This window comes from Electrophorus electricus, chromosome 8 (genome assembly GCF_041902795.1).
Source record: "Electrophorus electricus isolate QZ-2024a chromosome 8, ASM4190279v1, whole genome shotgun sequence".
Lineage (NCBI taxonomy): Eukaryota > Metazoa > Chordata > Actinopteri > Gymnotiformes > Gymnotidae > Electrophorus > Electrophorus electricus.
Genome location: NC_137504.1, coordinates 4324351 through 4347454, shown reverse-complemented (window position 1 = coordinate 4347454; position 23104 = coordinate 4324351). Strand labels below are relative to the sequence as shown.

The window sequence follows — 23104 nt, the reverse complement described above, 5'->3', positions numbered from 1 at the left end:
ATCAAACGGATCTGTGGAATCAAGCAGGTAAGCGCGTTCAGGTTGGTCCAGGGTCGAAGCACGGTGTAGTGTCCGAGGGGTTTCCAAGGGTCAGGCAGGAGACGAGGTCTAAAAAGCAGGCAGGAGTCAATAACCAGGAATCCATACAAGATTCGGAAACGCTCGGTACGCCGCGTAGGGTTAGCAATACTTCGCGATGTGAACGCGGGGGAGGGAAGCTTATAAAGGGGGCCAGCAATGAGGAGAATGAGAATCAGGTGTGTGCTAGAACTCTGGTGAGCCCGATCAGGGGGGTGTGCGAGTGTGGTTCCAGGGGTTCGTAACAGTAGTCTCCTGAAATGTTAACGTTTAAATATAAAATACACCATTAAATATCTCCTTGTAAGAGGTGTCTTTGGGCAAACTGCTCATTAACTGCTTACTAGTGCAACACTAGACAGGGGATTGGGTCCTCGATGGTCCATCTGCGGGGATTACATCAGAGCGGATACTTCTAGAAATCGCAAAGGCAGTTACATGGGAGGTTGCATCTACGTTAAGGATACTATTCCTGTCAACACGCTCACCTTTTGACACACCCACCGTCCTTTCAATACTCCAGCTAGTTGTGAAATGCTCACTACTCCAACATGTAGAGACTCATGTCTCGCCTGCTTGAGGAAACCCATTTAGGTCTCCTGTCTGTATTCCGTAAACCCACAGTCCAAAGGAATTAATATTATTTATTAAAATGTAAAGGTTACATGATGGTATGAAGCAAATTTGGCTAGCTACATTTCAACATGTTTGTCATAAGAGTTATATAAAATAGTTTTTATTTACATTTACGGCATTTAGCAGACGCTTATCCAGAGCGACTTTAAAAAGTGCTTTGTCAGTTACTAATAGAATGCATCCTAGCCAGTACAGTAGTACAATGAACTAGAATACTGTTGAATTACAGGGATCAATGCTGATGCCTAGATGTGCAAAATACATAAGCTCTATCTCAGACAATGATAAGTGCATTAAACAATAAGTACTGAAGTTTGTTAGTGTAACGGTGAGCGGTAAGAAGGCGGATGCATGTGCAAAGAAGTGTGAGATTTATTATGGGCAATGGTTGGGGGCCAATCTTCTCTGTGGCCAGTCCAGGGCCCCAGGGCCCCTCCGGAGCCGCTTCAGCCCACCTTTGGCCCTTCCGGAGGCGCCCGACCCCATCTGCACTGTCCCCGGCCTTCCTGGACCCGCGGTTCACCCAGAACCCAGAATCTGCCCAAATTCCTGGCCAGGTGACCTCTGTGACCTCTCTGGCAAGGAGGCGGGACTATGGCGATAGAGGGTCGGCTGTTGTTTGGCATATTAAGTAGCCATGCGCAGTTGAGCATGAATGTCAATTAGCTGTGTTTCATGCTGTTAGACTGGCTTTTGAATATCTGTGTCTAATTATATTCACTTTTATCATGATTAAGATTGCATGCGAAAATCCAACAGACATTTCACAGAATGTCAGTTTCATTGGCTTCCGCATTTCTAATGGTTTTCTGCATTTTTAAAAATATCTCCCACTAATATATATATATAGTTAAAATTGCATGTTCATTTAAGAATAAGATGAATAAAGTTGACTTAATTGAATAAAGTTATTTTAACCGAATCATTTATACCCAGGAAACCGAACTGTTTGAATAGTTGTTTATGAAATAAATATCAATCAAAATAAGTGCATCATTTGGGAGACTGTGTCTCATTACCAAAAAGTTATTCACTTTCTTAAAGTAGTTTAAATTGGTGCCCATTCACTTTGTGCAACAGAATGCAGAATAAATCAGTGCTCGTTCATTGTGAAGTACAAAGCAGAATAACTGAGACTTATAACACAGTACAAGTCAGTGCTCATTCACGTTGTGAAGTACAAAGCAGAATAAGTCAGTGCTGCTTCACTTTGTGAAGTATGACAGTATTAAACAGTGCTGCTTCACTTTTCAAAAGTACAAATGATTATGAACACACAGAATAAATAATTAAAGCAGGAATACATATAAAACTATGTACAAGTATGAACAATGGGGTGAGTGGAGTGGTCAGCAGATCACTGACCCTGTCCAGCATCTCCTCTGTTCCATCCACTGCTCCACGGTCTTCCCCGCTGCCGCCGTGCAGAAGTGCACCCCACAAAACCTGCTGTGGCCAAACTCTTAGTTTTAGGTTGGCCACACTGCTTGCAGGCATAGTGTTCATGCTCATGTCGCTTCGCGGGGACGGCCCGACCATCCGCAGCGGCGGCGGCAGCCTCGGCCTCTGCTTTTTTCTTCCAACGCCACGCTGTGGTCCGGGGCACTTTGGGCAGAAGCTGCGTCGCCTTCCGGACCGGAGCTCGTCGGGGTCTCACCGGGAGGAAGAGGAGGTTGGCCTCGGACGCGCCGAGAAGCCTGCCCGGACGCATCCTGCTGTATGTTAAAGTCAAAGGCCCACGGGTCGGACGCTCCGGGAGCTTACTCAACGCGGGAAGGAGGGGTTCCGGGGCCACCATGGGAGTGCTGGACTGGCCAACGCTCAGGTGCAGAACATCGTGTTCCTGCTTTTTCTTCCTGGCGTTGTACCTGTAACAAAAACAGCAGCACAGCCTATTAGTACTCAGCCTGTATAGTCCACAGTGCCAATAAGGTCAATATAAAACCCCCTAAACTCACCACTGGGTCAGTGTCTGCTGATTCAACTCAAAAAGTTGAATACGGGTCCGGGTCACGAGGCCGGGGCTGCCGAGGACTACGTCCATGATGACACCGTAGTCCCTCGTGACGGCAGCCCACCTGTTCACCCTGACGCCGGCGACGGTCTGTCTGGCCGGGTGAAGCTGACAAAGTGCCAGGCACACGGCCTTCACGAGGCGGCTGACTCTGGGCCACTGAGCAGGCCCGCTGCCTTGTCCAAGGAAGTAGCTGTGAAGATACAAAAAGCACACACACAGACAGACAGACTCAATTATTCACACAGCTACAAGTCAAACTCAAGGAAACTCACTGGTTTATGGAGAGTGCGCTTACTGCTTCAGACTGTCTGTTCCAGTTACAACAGAGGTCTTAGAGTGGCTGCTTTTAAACCGTCCCTTAATAAGTCGGTCTCTCTGACGCGGTGGGTAGGCAACGCCGCCCTCGTCACTCTCTGGCAGTTTGTTCCAGAGAGCGACGATGCTGTCTACCTTTTGCTGTGTCACAAAGGCCTGGTGACGCAGGTCCACCAGACTGTCGGCCAGGTTTACTACGTGATGGTAACCTGGAACACCATCAGGTCCCAGGCTCTCCTAGAAATAAAAGAAAGAAACATACACTTTTGGACTGAAGCACACAAACGTTTACTGCTCTCATATGGTTGAACACCTTTTTGGATTGCTTAGGACTTGTCGCGCTGTACATGTAAATACAAAGTGAACAGAAAGAACTACAGTGTACTTACATCCTCCTTATCCCCACACAAAGCCTGAGTCTGGGTAGCAACCTGGCCTTCAGGGACAGTCTCCTTGGTCATCTCAGACGCCGAGGACTCAGCCGGGTCCGACCGGGTCCGCGACGAGGCAGCCGTAGAACGAGGTCCCACTGCTGCACGATGGAGAGGCGGCAGTGGTTCGAGACTGTGCTCGGAGCACGTGGGGTCCGCAAACTCATCGAATCCCACGTCCACGAAGCCCTTGTCCTCCAGCTCTGGAAGGTCCTCATCGCTGATCCCATCTGGATCCCTGCCGAGGTCCTCCTGCAGCACTGCGCCGGTCTGAGATACTCCACCCCGATGAGCTCACCTATACAAGTGTTTAATACATTACAAAGGGAAAAAAGGGTTAAGTGTGTGTGTGAGAGAAAATAGGGGGGGGGGGGGGGGAATTACCTGTATACTCTCCAGGCCTAGTGTAATCCTCAGCCAGCTGGAGCCCAAGGAGTTGCTGGCTCAGCTGGTTGGCGTAGTGCTGCAGCTGGCCGCTGTAGCAGACCTGAGTAGGATCGCTTCCCTCCACTGCCGCTGCCGTGCGGTCCTCGTTCCACCTCACCAACCCTTCAAGCAGGTACGCCTGGAAGTGCAGGGCACTCGCACTTGTACCTGCAGCAGTCGAGGAAAGGAGGCTTTTAGCAAACAGTGCTGACATGCATACAGAGAGCGAGAGCGAGAGAGGCACTCACCAGGTACAAAGCGGTTCAGGTGGAACGACTCCAGGGACATGGACCCGCGTGCGCAGCGATACACGGGCAGGATGACCCCTCCCCTGGTCACCTGCCCCATCCTCCTGTACAGCTGAACACCAGGAGGGTCCAGAATGCAGTGGGGGTGGCGCCTCTGGGTCTGCCAGATGTCCTCCATCTTCTCCCATGGTGTCCGTCACATCCATGCAGTCTTCCAGCAGCTCCTGGACCAGCAGCTCGGTCCCCTGGGCCCCGCGCATGCGCCACCGACAGTGCCGAGCCAGCTCCTTGGCCGTGGGTGTGCCGGAAGACCCGGCGTCAGTCAGGCGGCCTCTGGACCGCGGTGCCTCCCCGAGCTCCGACTGGCCTCCTGTAGACGGGCCACATCCTCCGCGTCCCACTCGAAGACGCAGAAGGAGAGGCGGCCCGTGAAGAGGCCGTACAGCTGGTGACTGCCCATGGTGACACCCGCCGCGAACCGTCGCACGAAGTGCCACACGTCCAGCCTGACGACCAGCTGGTCCCACTCGTGGAACATGCAGCTGCCTTGCCCTTCCCCACGCTGGAACAGCAGTCACGGTCCACGTAGAGGAGCCGGGGAGGGGCCTCTCCGGCTCGCCGGTACCGCTCCATCAGCTTGTCGCACATGGGCAGAGGACGCTGATGAGGACCTGCCCAAACTCATTCCCCACGTTTGTAGCCCTTGGTCACCTGAAGGAACAAAGTGCACATGAGACAATCAAGCATATCGTAGCGGTTCAGTGGCACGCGTGTGCAGGTTGTGCCCAAGCTTACCTTCTTTGTGGAGTCCATCTTCAAAACGTCTCCGTAGGCGGAGGTGGCCCTGGCCTTCATCTCCTCAAGCTGTGACAGCATGTCCTGCGCATAAACCGGCACCATCGGGGGCAGCTGGCGGGTGATGGTGATGGTGCAGGGGTCGGTGCCCAGGGCCAGAAACTTCCTGAGCACGTAGAGGTACTCGGAGGACTTGGCCAGCCACTGCTGTCTGTGCCTGACACACAGGTGACTGTACAGCGAGGTCACACTGTTCCCCAGAGTGTGACCACACACACACACACACATACGATGGATGGGGTCCAGCTGCTCCAATATGTCCTGCGACCAGCCCGCCACCTTCTTCTTACAGCAGCGGCACTCCAGGTACCCTCTGGACGGTCTTGTACAGCCCGCAGGCCGTCAGCTTATGGCCCAGCCGACGGCACTCAGGCTGCACGCACAGCAGCTTGAATGCCCACATGCGGTAGGGCATCCACAGGAACAGTCTGCTGTGGAAGAAGGCGTCAGGCGAAGATGAAGGTTGTGCGTATACCAGCCGGGGTCCGGGAGGCCACCACCACAGACGCAGATTCTTGGTCAGCGCCGGCCTCCCAGACTGCTCTCTGGTGAAGAGCGCCCAGCTAACCCACTGATGCTGCTCTCTGGGCAGCGTCTGCTTCCAGCTCTCAGGCAGAAGCACCTTAAACGAACAAACGCACGCATCGAGAATATGAGCTTGCCGATTAACTCGACCGACCACAAAAGCACCAAGGCGCGGTGGTGCCGCTCACCTCAGCAGTGGGCACTGGCTGCGTTTGCGAAGGCTGCTTTTCCGGTTCAGCCGTCGGCAGGGAGCGCTGGGGTGGGGCAAGGACCTCCGGAGCAGAGGAAGTGGGAGCTGGAACCCCACGTGTTAATGAGCTTAGAAAAGGACAAAAGATGTCACTTGACATCACAGCACAGGTGCATGTCGGCTTGCGGGGACGACAGCCAAGAAGCCTGAAAATATCCAACGCTACCGAAGCGTGAGCCGCTCCCAGACCCACCCCTCGACGATGACAGCAGCGTCAAGCAAATCTAGGTTATGTGCAGCTATGTTAATGAAATAAGCAGATGAAATGATGACAGTGACAGCGAACATGAAGAGCACCACGTAACATGCTTTTAGTGATTTAATGATTAAGTGAAGAATGAATTAATGACCGTGCAGGGTGAAACAGAGACTATTCTAACGCCATCGTCTCGCATCACCTACCTTACAGCTTCCAAGTCCTTCCCATTATAGCTGCATTACAATGCAAAACAACAAAAACAAGTTACAGTCAGGCCAAACAACAAGACAGACCTTCAATTTTATACTTGTGTAGTTCACTCAGTCCATTCGGCAGGACAACTCACCTTCAGTGTCCAGTTCCACGGACTCGACCAGCAGGTCGGCATCGGAAGGCTCCTGTGCCGTCACCGGCCGTGCGAGTTCCACGGACAGCAGCCAAACACAGGACCCTTCCGACGCCGGCCGCGCACCTGAGCCTTCCGACGCGGAGCAGCTGGCTGTGGAACTCCGAAGGCCGGAGACACCTGCATACGGACACAAGGAGCTATTTCAGTCTCTGCGCTGGATGTACTTTTGCAGTGCCTCCATCTTGCTCCCAGGCCTCACCTTCTGCCGCCGGATCCACTGGACGTAGCTGGATTAACAAAACCGCACGTGTCACAGCAAAACCTTCCATGTTCCAACGCTGCTGTGCTTGTCCTGCGTGAATACAGTACATACCTCCTCTTCTCCCTTTCCTTACCCTCGTACAGATCCCTGTACGAGATGCTCTGGTGTTCCCCGAAGCCCACGAGACACTGGTCTTCCTGTCCAGGAGAGGAAGACCCCGTCCCTGGTCCGGCGATCCCCGACGGCTCTTGTCACGTCGGGAAAGAGGCTCGCGTACTGGACCAGGGCGTCCTTGTTCACCATGGCAGGGTACATCCAAGTGGCGCCACCCTCGCGCTCCCGTTGATGGGCCGCCAACACCATGACGGAGTATCCCACGTCATGTGTCAGCAGCCATTTGAATGTCTGACCCCGGTACTGCCCGAACTGTACCGTGCTCTCGCTCAGCACCAGCCGGGCGTTCCCGGGTCGCCCCCGTGAAGTCCTTGGCCTCCTCCCTCACCCTCTCGGCGTTCCAAGCCCGAGACGAGGCCGGCCGCCGCTTGTAGGCGTCGGACTGCTCCACGGCCACGGGCGAAGGCTGGAGGGTGAGCTCGCCGGAGGTCTCTCACCTAAATTTGGGCTTGTAATCCATTCTGGCCAAAAGGAGACAAGAAAGGAAAAGACATAAGCGTCGTGCGCACGCACGCGCGCTGCGCTCTCGCAAGTCTGCGGAGACAAAAGACGACGCTGCGCACAAGAGTAAAACTTTGACAGGCTACTTACTTGAATCGCTACTTAATACCCAAACTGTAGAAAGAAGAAGACACACACATCAGTGTCACATACAGAATAAGGCCGACACAGTCGCGGTTTGCTTAAATTAAAATTAAATTAAACGTTTCCTTATATTTGTTCTTCAAAATATAATATAACTAGACTTATTCAGGTGGAAACCAAGTACAGTAAGGTCAATGTTTTGTAAGTCCGTATTTCCCTTATTTTAACCTTAATTACTCATTGTGATATACTACATTACAAACATAATCTCTACACTGAACAAATACAAGGAGATTTATTGTGGCATGGAAAGAAGTTTTAATTCATTCTTATCACTTTGACCTAAGAAAGAATACAGTACTTCTTATATAGATCCTTAATAGCTACCCAGCTGGATTCATTAATTCATTAATTTCAGGTGATAAATTACAATTTTATATTACAGCATAATTACAGTATTATAAAGTAATCTCATAACATTGTGGAACAATGTCAGTGTCACGGGTATTATCATTATCATTTTTAATATCATTATTAATCATTCTTTTCAAGTCTTGTAACTAATTCGATGGTCATGTTGTGGACAGTTCTTGTTGTTAAAGTAAAGAGTATTAATAGAAGAGTATTAACAGAATTCCTTGCAGGCTGGGCTATCTGAGGTTGAGTCTCAGTAGAGGCGGGGAAACCAACTCCAGTAATTTCCACTAACGTGGAAACGCATAGCCCTGATATTGGACTTTAGTCTGCTTTGTGAACTGAAAACGTCTGTGCTCGTTTGAAAGCACCCAGGACTTTTATTTTTATTTTTTAATTTTTTTTTCAGCAACTGCACGTCGTTTCTTTTGTTGTTATATTCCGGATTTTTAAATTAAGGCACGTCAACTGGGTAAATGCCTTGTGAGTTTACTGATATAATTTATAATCCAGTATGGATTGTATTTACACTAATATTGGCCGTTGTTGTGCGGTCGCAACGGAAGGGTTCCTGGAATCCGTGTGATTGTCCCGTTCAGCTCAAAGGTAAAACGGCCATCGTCACCGGAGCAAATACAGGTAATTTAATAATACATCAACCATTTTACCTTGTTTAAGTCATGATATATCTTTATCAGTCACCAATTTTGTGCTCTTTTGCGCGTAACCCGTGTTGTAACGGAATTAGCGTAACCCGTTTGCTTATATTTATTCAATTACTTGCAGCAAGAATAAGAGTTCGTAAACGTTTGTTACCTGTGTGCATTTGTCACGTCATCTGTACTTCGCAAAAGCTCAGTCGCGCTATCCAAACCGACGGCTCAACACGTCTGCGTGTTGTATTACGATAGCCAGTTTGTGAAACGACGTAAGGGGAAGGTTTATCGCACTTTTAGTGCAGACGTTGAAAATCTAAAATAAACATGTTCTTCATCTTAATTAAAGAAAGTGTATATAGTGGAGTGATCTGATAACAATTTGAATTGTTTGTTTTATAGAGCTTCAAATGTTGCATATATATGGAACCGAATAGACAATTAATAGAAATGTGTCGTCCCATTATTGCAAATTCCTACAATAAAATGATTGAAAGTCATCATTGGTACGTGAGTAAGTTGTAACGGTCAGTAAATTGCGTACTTTCACCTTGAGTTACGTTTCTCTTAAAAGGCATGTGCAAGTCGGTCACACAGAAGAATTCTTGGTTTTATACTGTACATGTCGCAACACATCACAGAATAACCAACTGCTGCAGGACCGGTCCTCCTCGGAGGACTGTTACTGTTGTTCGCGTCTTCGCCGGAGAAGGGGAGTACCCCCAGGAATATAGGGGGGAGGGGTGGGAGGCTGTTGAGCCCGGGCCGAGGAGGACCGAGGGGCACCACGACGACCAGAAAGAGGGCGGTCGGGTGGAGCCAGCGGGATCTCCTGAGTCCCTATCCCCTCAGCGGACTCGCCAGCGGGATGGGTCTGCCCAAAGCCTCGGAGGCAACCCGCTTTAGGGACGCTCCTGGAGCGTCGGGAGAGTGGAGGGCCATTAGGGGAGGTAGCACATCTGGAATCGGGGCGGACGTGCACCCCCGCATGTCGAGGTGCCGGCGGGGACGGCAGGTGTCACGTCACAGCGCTTTATGTTTGTGTGTTGGCGCTATCGTGTGTTTGCGCTTTCGTGTTTACAGGTGCAACGTTGTGTGGAGCGTACCGGATTGCCCCGAGAGAGGCAGGGAAGCTGCCTAAATGTATATAAACCCGTGTGAAAGTGTGCAAGGTGTTGGTTATGGCAGACGAAATGTCTCAATGTAACGTGTTTTGTGTTAAATGTATTCTTGTGTATCGTGTTTAACGTCAATCGTTTCATGTCCATGTGAGTGCCGCTGTCGTTTGTTAATAAATGTTCTTCCCAGTCGGGGGAGTCTGTGCATCCTGCCCCTCACCCTGCGGCACTCGGGAAGTCATATGGAAGTAATTCTTCACAGAGTAATTTCTAAACAGGAGAGAACTATGTTATAGAGAACCTCCTTTTTTTCTCGTTTGGGCTTATTACAGATTCTAAACATTAATGTAAATCAAGCTTTTCACTCAGTTTTTTGTTTGTGTAAATCAAATGTCATTGTCACAGTACCATGATACCCCAGATAATCTTTGTGACCTTGCCAAGTCGTTCTGTATTCTAACAGCCTACTCCATCCTGTTTAGTCTCTGCTTTGCACCCTCCATATCTCTGCATGTGTCTGTTTCAGGGATTGGGAAGTTCATTGCTCTGGATTTTGCCAAGCGTGGGGCACGGGTTATTCTGGCATGCAGAAGCGAGACTCGCGGCACTGCCGCGGCGAAGGACATTCAACAGCGCAGTGGCAACCAGAATGTGCACCTGCAGCTGGTCGACACCTCCTCCCTCGATTCTGTCCGCAGGTTTGCCGCTCGAATCCTGGAGGAAGAGAAGGAACTGCACATACTGGTGAATAATGCTGGTGTTTCAGGTAGTGCTGGATTCTGCATACGCCGTTTACCTTTCTAGTCCATCTGTTTATCTAGTCTATGTGCTTGTGTGCCTCTGTGTGTAATGCACGACATGTGTGCAGGTATCCCCAGGGGAATCACTGAAGACAGACTGGAAGCGTCCTTTGCCACTAACCACATTGGGCCTTTTCTCCTTACCAGTCTGCTACTAGGTTAGAGCTGACTTCTATTTAAACTGCTGGACATGACCTATGACTCTTTACCTACACTGCAACATAGTTCATGCCTGTGCTGTTCAACTTTTGAATGTTGAATTGTTTCGTGTTTCTCTTTGCCTTGGGTCAGATCTCCTGAAGAAATCAGCCCCTGCACGCATTGTGAACGTTTCCTCAGTTAACCACTTTAGAGGAAAGGTGGACTTCTCTCATTTCCGTGGTGAAAACCTGACTTATCTATTGGACACTGTGTACAACCACACCAAGCTCCACAATGTCATCTGGACCAATGAGCTGGCACGCCGACTGAAGGGCACAGGTAGAGAGCAACACCGCAGTGTGCAAACTTCAACAAAATTGTGCACACCATGTCCAGTGGACTAGGTCAATCAGTAAAGGAATGTAAAATGATTGACCAATCAGATGGCTCCCAAATATTAGTGTTTCTGTTTGCACTAATGCTTGCTATGTTTAAAAAATCAACACAGATGACAGCACTTTTTTTTTTAACCAATGTTGTTCAATATATAAAGCAAAGAAAAGATGAATACTTTTGTAATTAAGCATTTGCAGGAATAATTAGAAAAACAATTAAAGTAGCTCAATGCAGCATGAAAATAAAGAGGGAGGGATTTGGCCTTAATAGTACCACTCAATTCTTCTGAAGTAATGCCTCAAGAACATCTATTGCCTAGTTGTTAAGTTTAGGCAAGCACACACAACACAAGGAACTATTGAGTATTGGGGACTCACCATTGCATTTAGAAGAATATAGTTCAATGGAGAAATCAGCCAAGTGTTGAATCATTTTCTCTGGATCTGTAGTAACATTTACATTTATAGCATTTAGCTGATGCTCTTATCCAGAGTGACTTACAAAAGTGCTGTCATTTGCTTATAGAATACATCTTGGCCAGTACAGCAGGTTCGAGTCCAATGATATAGAATACTGTGGAAATACAGGAATCAATGCTGATGCTTAGAAGTACAAAATACATAAGGTCCCTCTTAAACAATGATGAGTGTAATAAACAATAAGTGCTAGAGTTTATTAAACAACATCAGTGTAATAAATGATACCCTACAATAAGTACTAATTTAGTCATTTAAATATTCCACGAATAGATGGGTCTTTAGTCTGCGTTTCAAGACTGCAAGGGACTCTGCTGTCCGTACAGCAAGCGGGAGTTCATTACACCATCTAGGAGCCAGGACAGAAAATAGTCTCGATGCTTGTCTTCCATGAGACCTGAAGCATGGTATTTCAAGCCGAGTTGTACTTGAGGTTCAAAGTACTTGAGGTACGGATCGGGCTTTGAACATTGACTTCATGTATGGAGGGGCTGGTCCATTTTTGGCTTTGTAGGCAAGCATCAAGGTTTTAAATCTGAGGCGTGCAGCTACTGGAAGCCAATGGAGGGAGCATAGCAGCGGAGTAATGTGAACTTCGCAAGACTGAAGACCAGTTGTGCTGCTGCATTCTGGACAAGTTGTAGAGGTTTATTGGCTCTTAGAGGAAGACCAGCGAGTAGCAAGTTGCAGTAGTCTAGCTTTGAGATCACAAGCACATGCACCTGGGTAACTTCCTGCGAGAGAAAGGGCCGAATCCTTCTTAAGTTACAAAGGAGAAATCAGCGAGACCGGGTTAGATTTGAAACATGAGTTGAGAGACATCAACACTGCTTGCCTTTTTTCCATATAAAGCCCTTAATTCCTTATAAAGTGTTAAGGTTGGTGCCTTATATGGTGACAGTGAGTGTTGTAGTAATCAAACTTCTTGAATCACATTTCATGTATAGTTGCATCATCTAATGGATTGATGAGTTTGCCTTACTGCAGTTGGTTGTGCTGTGTCTTTGTCATTATGTAACAGACAATATGTACTGAAAATCTTCCTTGATGTATTTTTTGTTATAGTTGATTGGCTAAAAAACTGGCTGGATCACATTCCTGCTTAACAAACTGTCTTATTACTATTGCTTCATAGCAGAAGAGTGAAGGCACGTTCACAATGTCATTTTTCATTTTTTCAGTTTCACATCTCCTCTAGTTCAGAATGCCCAGAAAGCAAACAACTGTCAGTAATTTAAAAATGTGCTGAATATGGACTGTTCTATGGCTTTCTAAAGTAAGTGAGTGTGTGTGTGTGTGTGTGTGTGTGTGTGTGTGTGTGTGTGTGTGTGTGTGTGTGTGTGTGTGTGTGTGTGTGTGTCATTTCAGATGTGACAGCAAACTCTGTGCATCCAGGTGCAGTTGTGACTGAAATTATGAGACATTACCACTGGCTGCTTCGATTAATCTTCAATTTGGTGGGACTTTTTTTCCTCAAGGTAATTTCCTGTCTTCAGAACAAAAATAATCATTTATAAGGAGTGAATAACGGGTACTAGTTGTCAGTGGAAAGAGCTGAATAACTTGTGGCTGCATCTTAAGCAATTTCCTTTGAACAGGGAACAAGAGAACTCAACTCATGCATGATCTCACCAACTATAATTGTTTCATGCCAAAACATTAATTGCTAAAAATAAATATTTTGTTAAGAAGTAAAAGTGTAGTTTTGAAGAATATACCAGAGCAGGCAGGGTTCAGTAATGAGCAGGGAACAGATAGAAAACAAAACCGACGGGCAAATCCAAACAGACCTAAATCACAGACCAGAAAGACTAATAGAAAATTTACAGACCAGAAAGACTAATAGAAAAGACTATAACCCTTGAATTGCTTTTTCTACATGCTGTGTAGAATTATTTGCTGGGCCCCAAAACGATGTATTATTAAAAACGGATTACACTAGAATACTCCTCTAAAGTATTCGGGAGGGACTAGCACACACACTGTTCTGTTCATGACCTTCTCACCCAGTCTTCAGAAGAAGGTGCAGTCAGTGTGATATACTGCGCGGTGGCTGAAGAGACACTGGACATCAGCGGGAAGTATTTCGACAGTGACTGCTCACTCAAACTGCCTGCCCTCGCAGCCCGGGACCCAGCCATTTTGGCCAAAGAATACGAATACTGCGAGAGAATAACGGCTGGCCCCCGAACTGCTGGAGATGCTTCAGACCCAGACACTCCACCCCCGTAACTGTATGGCACTAACCAGTGCACTGACATGCAGAGGGATTTAGGATAGTGTACATCCTTATATATGTGCTTAGTATTCATATACATAAAATGTAGAAATATGCTAATCAACTTTAGTGTGCTGTATTTTGGTAGGCCTTTACTTCACAGATTTGGAATGGACCAATGAGCAAGTCTCAACTGTGCGGATAAAATGAACCTGTACAAGCGAGCATGCCTTTCTATTGGTCCTGTGTTTCTAAAGTGGAATTGTGCAGATTTCATTAGCGCTAACACAAGTTTCAAAATTTGCCTGCTCTTAACAGAAAAAGAAATGCAGAACAGTGTCTATTGCTGATAAAGATCATCTAATATTGAACCTGTTTAATAAATCCTTTAATTGTGTACAAGTTTTAAATAAGCTATTACTTCTGTGACCAGAAAGCCCTATTTAAGTACTGTTGAAGAAAAGTTTGACATTTATTTCATACTGTGTATTATTCTTGCATTTTTCTCAGTGGGTGACACCAGCATATAATCAGAAGGCTGTGTACTTGGTAGCAGATAACAAGTAGACAAAACAAGGTTGTTTTCTTCCTCATAACATCTCCTTCCATCTCTGAAATGAAAATCTGCAATTCCCCCTTCAATGGTGCATTTCATATGTTTTGTAACTTTTTACTGACAAATACATCCAGCTTAAGCAAAGATTTAATATTTACAATGTTGAGCCTTCTTTAAGACATCTGCAATTCACCTTGGCATGCTGGATATCAGCTTCTGGGAAAAATCTTGACTGATGCCAACCCATTCTTGCCTAATCAGTGCCTGAAGTTGATCACAGTTTCTGTGTTTTTGTTTGTCCACCCTCTTTTTGAGGAATGACCACAGGTTCTTAATAGGGTTGAGATCTGGGGAGTTTCATTGCAGTGTTCTTGGGCAACATTTTGAGCAAACCAACTCTCTTGGATGAGAGCTTGCTCAGGAATAGCAGAAGGCAGGTGTGAGTGCATCTGCATGCACAGTGAGGTGAAGGCTTTTGGAGGATGGCTTGATGTCAAGAAGGGCAGCAAAGTAGCCACTTTTCTCCAAGAAAAACATCAAGGACAGACTGACATTCTGTAGGAAGTACAGGGACTGGACTGCAGAGGATTGGGGTGAAGTTATTTTCTCTGATGAAGCCTCCTTCAGACTGTTTGGGACATCTGGACAAATGATTGGAGAAGAAAAGGTGAGCACTACCATGAGTCCTGTGTCACGCCAACAGTGAGGCATCCTGAAACCATTCATGTGTGGGGTTGCTTCTCATCCATGGGTGTGGGTTTGCTCAAAACTTTGCCTAAGAACACTGCCATGAATAAGGAATGGTATCAAAACATCCTCCAAGAGCAACTTCTCCCAACAATCCAGGAGCAATTTGGTGATGAACAATGCATGATGGAGCACCATGTCACAAGGCAAAAGTGATAACTGTTGTGGAATTTTGAACAAACAGCAAGTCAGACGTGATTAAGAGAGTAATTTAATAAGAAAAAAGAATAAAATAAATGTTTGGCTCTCCTCAGGTAGGGAGCCCCGAGTATACAAAACCGTGGCTAGTTATACTACTCCTGTGCTGTCTTTAACCAATCATCTTTTCTTAAGCAGCTCTTCTTTCCTTTGTTGCTGTGGCTATAAGCCAATCAGCTCTCGGCTTGGTTTTTTCCACAAACCAACCCAAACTGACTCCAAACAGTGTGGGTTGTGTGTCAAGTTGACCTTGATGTTAACAGTTCCTGATACATGTTCAACTTAATCAGCAACAGGTGGATACAAATGTGCAAACAGCATTATTAATTTACGAACAAAAGGATCAGTGTGATTTTATATGAATCACATAATGCATAGTTTCGTATCATTTTCCATCACATTTCCCCCCTTTGATTCTTATACAATCATTTGTTAATTATCAGAGAATACGGTGTGCAGGTACAGGGTGTTATCCTCATCCAGGTCCTCTTTAGTGACCTGAATAAGTTGGTATCCATATTCATGCGAATAGTACTAAGCATACATTGACATAACAAGGGTCCACAACATATAATCAAGGCAAGTAGTAAAATGGATGGAAAATCATAATTACAATACTTTTCCACATTGAGAATAGAGATCCCCGTTTCCAGTCCCAAGGTCTCACTCCGGCTTCTTCAGCACGAAGTTGGTCAGCAATCTTACTCATGTGGTCCAAGGCCATGGAGATATTACCTCCAGGTGCATCACTGGGCGGTATGTACGTGCAACAATGGTCGCCTATCATCGAGCACACTCCCCCTTCCTTAGCAAGGAGCATGTCCAAGGCTATGCGGTTTTGTGTCGTCAGTAGTACTTGGAATGGTCCTCTCCACCTGGGTTGGCTGCACCGCTTCCTCCTGAAGTCCTTAATCAGCATCCAATCGCCTGGCTGATGTGTATGGAGGGGATTATCCGTCACCTCAGGAAGGACTGCCTTCACCTGCTTAGACACATGGAAAAGAGATTTGTGCAGAGACACACAATACTGCAAAAGCGATTCATTGATCAGGTTAGTATCCCAGTCGGGCGGACCTATCCCCGTGTTGGGAGGCCGTCCAAACACTCTCTCAAAAGCTGATAAGCCTGTTCGTGCCTGCGACCTGGTTTGACATTGCCACAGGACGAGGGGAAGGCATTTTACCCAATTCATGCCCGTTTCCTGCATTAATTTAGCTAGACCCCCTTTAATGGTACCATTTGCCCGTTCTACTGCCCCTGCACTAGCAGGGTGATAACTGCAGTGTTTTCTCATATCCACCCCTAGGTATTTAGTCAGAGCCTTTAGCCCTTCATGTACGAAGGGTGTCCCATTGTCAATGGACACTCGTTGTGGTAACCCCCATCTGGGAATTATTTCTCTCAGTAGCGCTTTTGCTACTGCATCACTATCTTGTTTCCCTGTTGGGAAGGCCTCCACCCACTTACTGAACACACATATACATGTACCTCTTCCCTTTGGCTGGTGTTAGTTCCACAAAATCTATTTGCCAATGTTGAAATGGCTCACTAGGCGGCGGGTGTCCGGCGGGTGTCCGGCGGGTGCGTGTTTGGCATGATTGTCTCCGTGTGGTGTGTTTTGTGCACATACCAAGCATCGGGAACAAAATTTTTTGGGTATGTGTGTTTATTCCCGGTGCATACCAATGTCTCGTTATACTCTCCACTATCCCCCCCCCCCCCTTTGCTCATGTGACTTCTTCCATGAGCAATCTCAATTGGTCCTTTCATATAAGAAGTGGGGAGACATGGTTTGTTCAAATGATTTATTGGGATCTGGAATGCCTAAAGCAGGCATGACCTGTAATAACTGCTTCAGTGCTGTAAAGGCCGCTTCAGCTTCTGGCACCCATTCTAACTGAGAGGAATTCGATCCCTTGGTCCGTATTATATTTCTGAGTGGCCCCTCATGCTCTGCATAAGATGGTATGAATGTTCTACAATAGGAACACATGCCTAAGAAGGACAGCAGTTGTTTTTTCGTCGTGGGTCTTGGTATAGTCAAGATGGCATTCACTCGGTCTTTAGTCAGCATGCGCGTTTGTTCAGTAATGTCATGTCCTAAAAAAATGCACTTGCTGTTTACAAAACTGTAATTTGGATTTGGATGCCTTGTGGCCTTCCCCTGCTAAATGATATAGCAGTGCCACCGTGGCTTGTTTACACGCTTCTCGTGTTTTCCCACAAATCAAAAGATCGTCAACGTACTGCAGCAAGGCTGTTCCTTCGAGGAGCTCTAAAGCTTCTAGGCTTCAGTGTAAGGCCGCATTGTAAATGGTTGGTGATTCACAATACCCCTGACACAGTCTTGTAAATATGTATGGCTTTCCTTCAAACGTGAAAGCAAACCAAAATTGGCTATCCTTGTGCACAGGTACGCTAAAGAAAGCGTTGGCCAAATCAACTACACTGAACCACTTACTGTCTGGTGGGATCTGAGAGAGAATGGTGTGCGGGTTTGGAACTTCTGGGGCTCTAGGGTGTACTGCCGTGTTGACAGCCTGCAAATCCTGCACAAATCTCCATTCATCTCTCCCTGGCTTCTTAACTGGGAAAATTGGAGTACGTACTGGTGAATCTGGGCATGGTATGATAACTCCTGCTTGTTTTAAAGGTTGGAACACTGGCCTGATGCCCTCCACTGCCTCTGGTTTTTGAGGGTATTGGTGCTGGTGTGGTCTATAATCAGATTTTGGGGTGATGTGGACGGGCTCACATCCTTTTATTAAGCCCACATCATTTTTTCCCTGTGCCCATAACCCTGCAGGAACTGTTTTCAATTCCTCCTCCTCTTCCTCTGAGAGGGTAACAGAGGCTGCCATAATTACTATATTAGGACTTACAAGCTCAACCCCCCCTTTTACAATTTAGCCTATACGGGGTTGGCATTTTCCACACATCTATGCTTGGGCTGTACATGACTTTACACTGGGGTTCTTTTATCCAATCAGTTGCGCTCAACACGCGTTTTGTCCACAACCCTACTCTCTGCCAGTCTGGGTCAACATGTGCGCTAGCCAGCGACACATGAGGTGCTGCATGTGAGATCGAATATAAAGATTTTTGTTTAGCTGAGAGCTGCACCACTCCCGCAGCCCACTCGCAGTCCCACGCTATAGCTGTGATAATCCAACTGTCACTGCCCCCTAAGTCAAATTTCTGTTCAAAATCAACATCAGATCCCTCATGGACCTTCATTGTACAGTGAATAGAGTCACTTTGTTTAACTGTCAGCTCACCAGGTAGCGTGTTAGTAACTTCAGTCATAAAATGTGTTAGTACTTCCCCAGCAGTGCACTGCAATTCATACACGTACAAAGGGACTCCTGCCTCTAGCTGGACTCCCTGTGTAGGTGTTTCCCACATAACAAATAACCCCTCTGGGTTGCTGCTAATTGTGCACCCAAGTTTACACATTAAATCTCTAGCTAACAAATTAATTGGACAGGTTTCTGACACCAAAAAGCTGTGTTTGAATTGGCCGTTTCCTAAACTACATTGGAGAGGCTCGGACATCCTTTCATCAATGGGATGACCTCCCACTCCAATTACTGTTATCCCATATCCTGGTCTCATGCTACATTCTATTAAACCTTCTTTTAACACTGAGTGGGTGGCACCACTGTCAACCAAAAACCTAACACTTTTCCCTTCTACTTTCACAGTTACCTCAGGAAGGCCTCTTGACCCTTTACTAATCTGCTGCAATAGTTGGTAATTTAAATTCGTCACTTCCCTTTTGCCGTCTTCACTCAGTGGTCCGCTGCTGTCCTGCCTCTCCACCGCCCGTCACTCGTGGATTGTGGGATTCTGATCTGAGCCCCCGTCATATGAGTTATCCTCCTCCGGACAGTTTCTGGCAAAATGTCTAAGCTTTCCACAGTTGTAGCATTCCTGTTCTTTCATCCAATCAATTTTCCCTCCTTTTCCTCTTCCGCATCATCAACAACCGTCTCAGTTCAGCCTGTGTTGGTCTGCAGGACTGCACGAATGCCATCAGTTCTTGTCCGAAGCGTCGTCCGCCGATATCACCTGGCTTGCTCAGTCCGTCGGCCGCTTTCATGATGTCGTCTGCAGTCCAGTGACGGTGGACCATAATCGCTCCCTCAGGTCCAGATACCTCCACCATCGGGAACTGCGGGGCATAGCCTCTGTCAGGCCCTGCGGATGGCTTTATAGTGGCGTGACTTCGAGTGTGATGAGCCACTGGTGAGGTTATTGCCTCCAGTTGCCGTCTTGGTTCGTCATATGGAGACGGCTTTGATGTTAGCGATGAAGTCCCTGGTTCGGGATAAGGAGGTGGGTTTCCTGATGCTTGTGGTTGTTGAATCAGCTGGGGGCTCTCGGCGGGGCGGCATCGAGGTCAGGATCAGCTAAGGAAACACACAGACACTTCATTATTACCTTTTCTATGCCCTACCTGCTGCTTCCCTCCACCCTTTTTTTTTCCTTTATAAGGGTAAAGGGCGATAAACAAATAAAATAAACAAACAAATAAACCCAAATATGATAGAAACAAACAAATTTAAAAAAGGGAGAAAGAGAAAAGAGTTTGAGGGTAAAGGGCGTACTAATATTTTTATTTAAAATTTTCCCTTTTTTTTTTTTTTTTTTTTTTTCCCTTTCCTTCTGTTAGTCACGTCTCCGACGTTGCTTTAATTTAGTTCTGCTCCAGCAATCCGTGCTGGTTCACTGAGTCCACTCCTTTCCCTGCGGGGTGTTCTGTCGGCCCGGGCCCATTTCTTACACTAGTACGTCTACTCAGTGTGCCTATTCTCTTAGGCTGGCGGAGTCCCAGACTCCGGAGTCCTCTTGACCCTATTTTTAAGCCCTAGTATCTCATATACTATGCTACTTTACAGACCCACCCCAGGGTAGACTCAGGCAGATCACTACGTCACTTTCTTCTAGGACTGAATTACTGAACTTCACCACTTACTTTCTGTTCGTTGGATCAGGCGGAGTACACCACCGGAGTCTAGCGGGACGTCACTCCCTGGTTAGGTACTTTCTCGAATTCTTGCGGGTTTCCCCTCTTTCTCCAGCTCAGTTCTCTCTCTGAGGAGCGTCCTGGAAGTTTAGTCACCGCTGATCCTGCCGACTACGCCAATTTCTGTTGTGGAATTTTGAACAAACAGCAAGTCAGACGTGATTAAGAGAGTAATTTAATAAGAAAAAAGAATAAAATAAATGTTTGCCTCTCCTCAGGTAGGGAGCCCCGAGTATACAAAACCGTGGCTAGTTATACTACTCCTGTGCTGTCTTTAACCAATCATCTTTTCTTAAGCAGCTCTTCTTTCCTTTGTTGCTGTGGCTATAAGCCAATCAGCTCTCGGCTTGGTTTTTTCCACAAACCAACCCAAACTGACTCCAAACAGTGTGGGTTGTGTGTCAAGTTGACCTTGATGTTAACAGTTCCTGATACATGTTCAACTTAATCAGCAACAGGTGGATACAAATGTGCAAACAGCATTATTAATTTACGAACAAAAGGATCAGTGTGATTTTATATGAATCACATAATACATAGTTTCGTATCATTTTCCATCACATAACCAAGTGGCTTGCAACAGTCTTGCACAATGAGGGACACATCATGCAGAGCATAAGACACTGGCCTTGTTCATCACACTTTCCACTCTTATACTCAGTTTCCATGTTCCACTAATGGACTCTCTGTATCCTTGCTTCGGTAGTAGTAATGTTTAGAACATACCAATACCAGTGCCACGGAATGCAGGTTAGCTCTGGTCTTGCAGATGACGCTGTCACCCTCATCTCTCTTATTTCCTGGATGTGCCCCTGAGTCTGCCCGACCAACAGAGGCATTGCACACACAGACACCAAGCTTTCCAGCACTTAGAATTTTGTCGCAGACTGGTGTAAAACACAATGACAAACACACACAAGATAATCAGTGAACACTATATATTGTATTGTGTGTATATATATATATATATATATATATATATATATATATATATATATATATATATATATATATATATATGTACACATACAATACAATGCAATATATATATATATATATATATATATATATATATATATGTACACATACAATACAATACTATATATATATATATATATATATATATATATATATATATATATATATATATATATATATAGTATTGTATGTGTATATATATATATATATATATATATATATATACACACACACACACACACACACACACACACACACAACTCGGCATGGCTGGAGTAGGGCAGGAAGGGGGCAATCCGGTGAGTTGCTCTTTGAACATCTCGTTATTTAAATTACCTGTGCAGGACTCTTATAAAGGACATTTGCTTTCAGCCCTTACACTGGTCGATTCTGGAGCCACGGTTAATGTCATGGACTGGGGTTTCACTAGGAAGTTGGGAATCAGAGCCATTGCCACACCTTCCCACCTAAGTGTGCAAGCGCTTGACAGGAGACAGGTGGGATCCGGTTATATCACTCACGTTACCCCCTATGTTAGTCTTGAAACCAAAGGGAAGCACACGGAGGACCTGGTATTTTACCTCCTTTCCTCCCTATCTCATCAGATCATGCTCAGTTTACCGTGGCTGCGCCTTCATAACCCACACCTGTTGTGGAAGGAGAACCGCATCCTTCATTGGGAACCCTCTTGCGAGGGTAGCTGTTTTCCCAACCAGAAAGTGCCTATCCAAGCAATGTCAGATGAGGATCCGGAGGCTGGTAAGGTATTCTCTATCCCGCAGGAATACGAGGATTTGGCACAAGTGTTCAGCCCCGCTCAGACCACACAGCTCCCTCCCCATCGGAACTGGGATTGTGCTATCCCTCTGAAGGAGGGAGCAATACTGCCCAGGTGCTGAGCGTATCCGCTGTCTCAGGAGGAAGAGAGAACCATGGAACAGTACATTAAGGAAGCCCTGTACCAGGGATACATACGCCCTTCTACGTCTCCAGCCTCTGCCAGCATATTCTTTGTAAAGAAGAAGGATGGGGGTCTGAGGCCATGTGTGGATTAGCGGGGGATAAACATACTGCTCGTGCAGCATCCTTATCCCCTTCCCCTGGTTCCAGCCACACTTGAGGGGAGCTAACTCAATTTACACAGCACATATAACCTTAATTACATGACACTTTTATCTAAAGCAACTTACAATTATGAGTGAGTACAAGTTGAGCAATTGTGGGTTAAGGGCCTTGCTCAGAGGCCCAAGATTGGAAACAATGGGGCTTGAACCAGCAACCTTCTGACTATAAGTCAAGTACTTTAACCACTGAGCTACCACTGGCCTTATAAGGATTAGACAGGGAGATGAGTGGAAGACAGCTTTCAGTACATCTTTAGGTCATTAAGAATAACTGGTCTTACCATACGGTCTGGTCACAGCACCCTGTGTTCCAAGCGTACATTAATGAGGTCTTGAGGGAGTTCTTGGACAGATCAGTCATCGCCTATATAGACGACATATTGATCTGTTCCTCCTCCTGGGACCAACATGTGCGTGACGTGTGCAACGTCCTCCTTACCCTTTTGCGGAACTTTCTTTACTGCAAGGCCAAAAAATGTGAGTTTCACCACAGGGAAATAAACTTCATGGGTTACGTTACACAAGAGGGCATTGTCCGTATGCAACCAGGTAAGGTGGAGGCAGTTAAGGACTGGCTGAGACCAACCACACGTAGGGCTCTGCAGCACTTCTTAGGGTTCGCCAACTTTTATAGATGCTTCATTAGATCTTTTAGCACAATCGTACAACCACTCACAGACATGCTAAAGGGTCAGAAGAAACATTTGAGTTGGAGCCTCGATGTGGAGAGATCCTTCGAGCAGTTAAAAACCGCGTTTGCCACCACACCTGTACTGCAACAGCTGGACCCCATGAAGCCTTTCGTGGTGGAGGTAGACGCATCCAATGCTGGAGTGGGAGCGGTGCTGTCTCAGCACAAGGAGAAAGGCGGTAAACCTTTCTTAGAAGCTAAGTCCTGCAGAA

General features: G+C 46.5%; 2 protein-coding genes and 1 long non-coding RNA gene across 3 annotated transcripts; 1 reads left to right on the top strand and 2 right to left on the bottom strand.

Annotated features, from left to right (window-relative positions):
- Nucleotides 1–1475: 1475 nt before the first annotated feature.
- LOC145659051 (uncharacterized) lies at nt 1476–8739 on the bottom strand. Its single transcript, XM_081719853.1, has 12 exons — nt 8581–8739; nt 7357–7380; nt 6327–7226; nt 6184–6213; nt 5720–5849; nt 4947–5628; nt 4152–4862; nt 3862–4071; nt 3436–3775; nt 3027–3283; nt 2673–2921; nt 1476–2582 (listed from the first exon to the last, which is right to left on the bottom strand). Exons 9-12 carry the CDS (start codon nt 3505–3507, stop codon nt 2072–2074), a joined length of 1089 nt encoding a protein of 362 aa, XP_081575979.1. The 5' UTR covers nt 3508–3775; nt 3862–4071; nt 4152–4862; nt 4947–5628; nt 5720–5849; nt 6184–6213; nt 6327–7226; nt 7357–7380; nt 8581–8739; the 3' UTR covers nt 1476–2071.
- zgc:64106 (retinol dehydrogenase 12) lies at nt 8056–14963 on the top strand. Its single transcript, XM_027003728.3, has 6 exons — nt 8056–8403; nt 10065–10304; nt 10407–10496; nt 10630–10818; nt 12720–12829; nt 13362–14963. The coding sequence occupies exons 1-6, from the start codon at nt 8241–8243 to the stop codon at nt 13581–13583; spliced, it is 1014 nt and encodes a 337-aa protein (XP_026859529.2). The 5' UTR covers nt 8056–8240; the 3' UTR covers nt 13584–14963.
- Nucleotides 14964–15067: 104 nt separating this feature from the next.
- On the bottom strand, nt 15068–20867 carry LOC145659052 (uncharacterized). The gene is made up of 2 exons (XR_014125031.1): nt 20049–20867; nt 15068–19482 (listed from the first exon to the last, which is right to left on the bottom strand). It is a non-coding gene; the product is annotated as an uncharacterized LOC145659052 (long non-coding RNA).
- Between the last annotated feature and the right edge of the window lie 2237 nt (nt 20868–23104).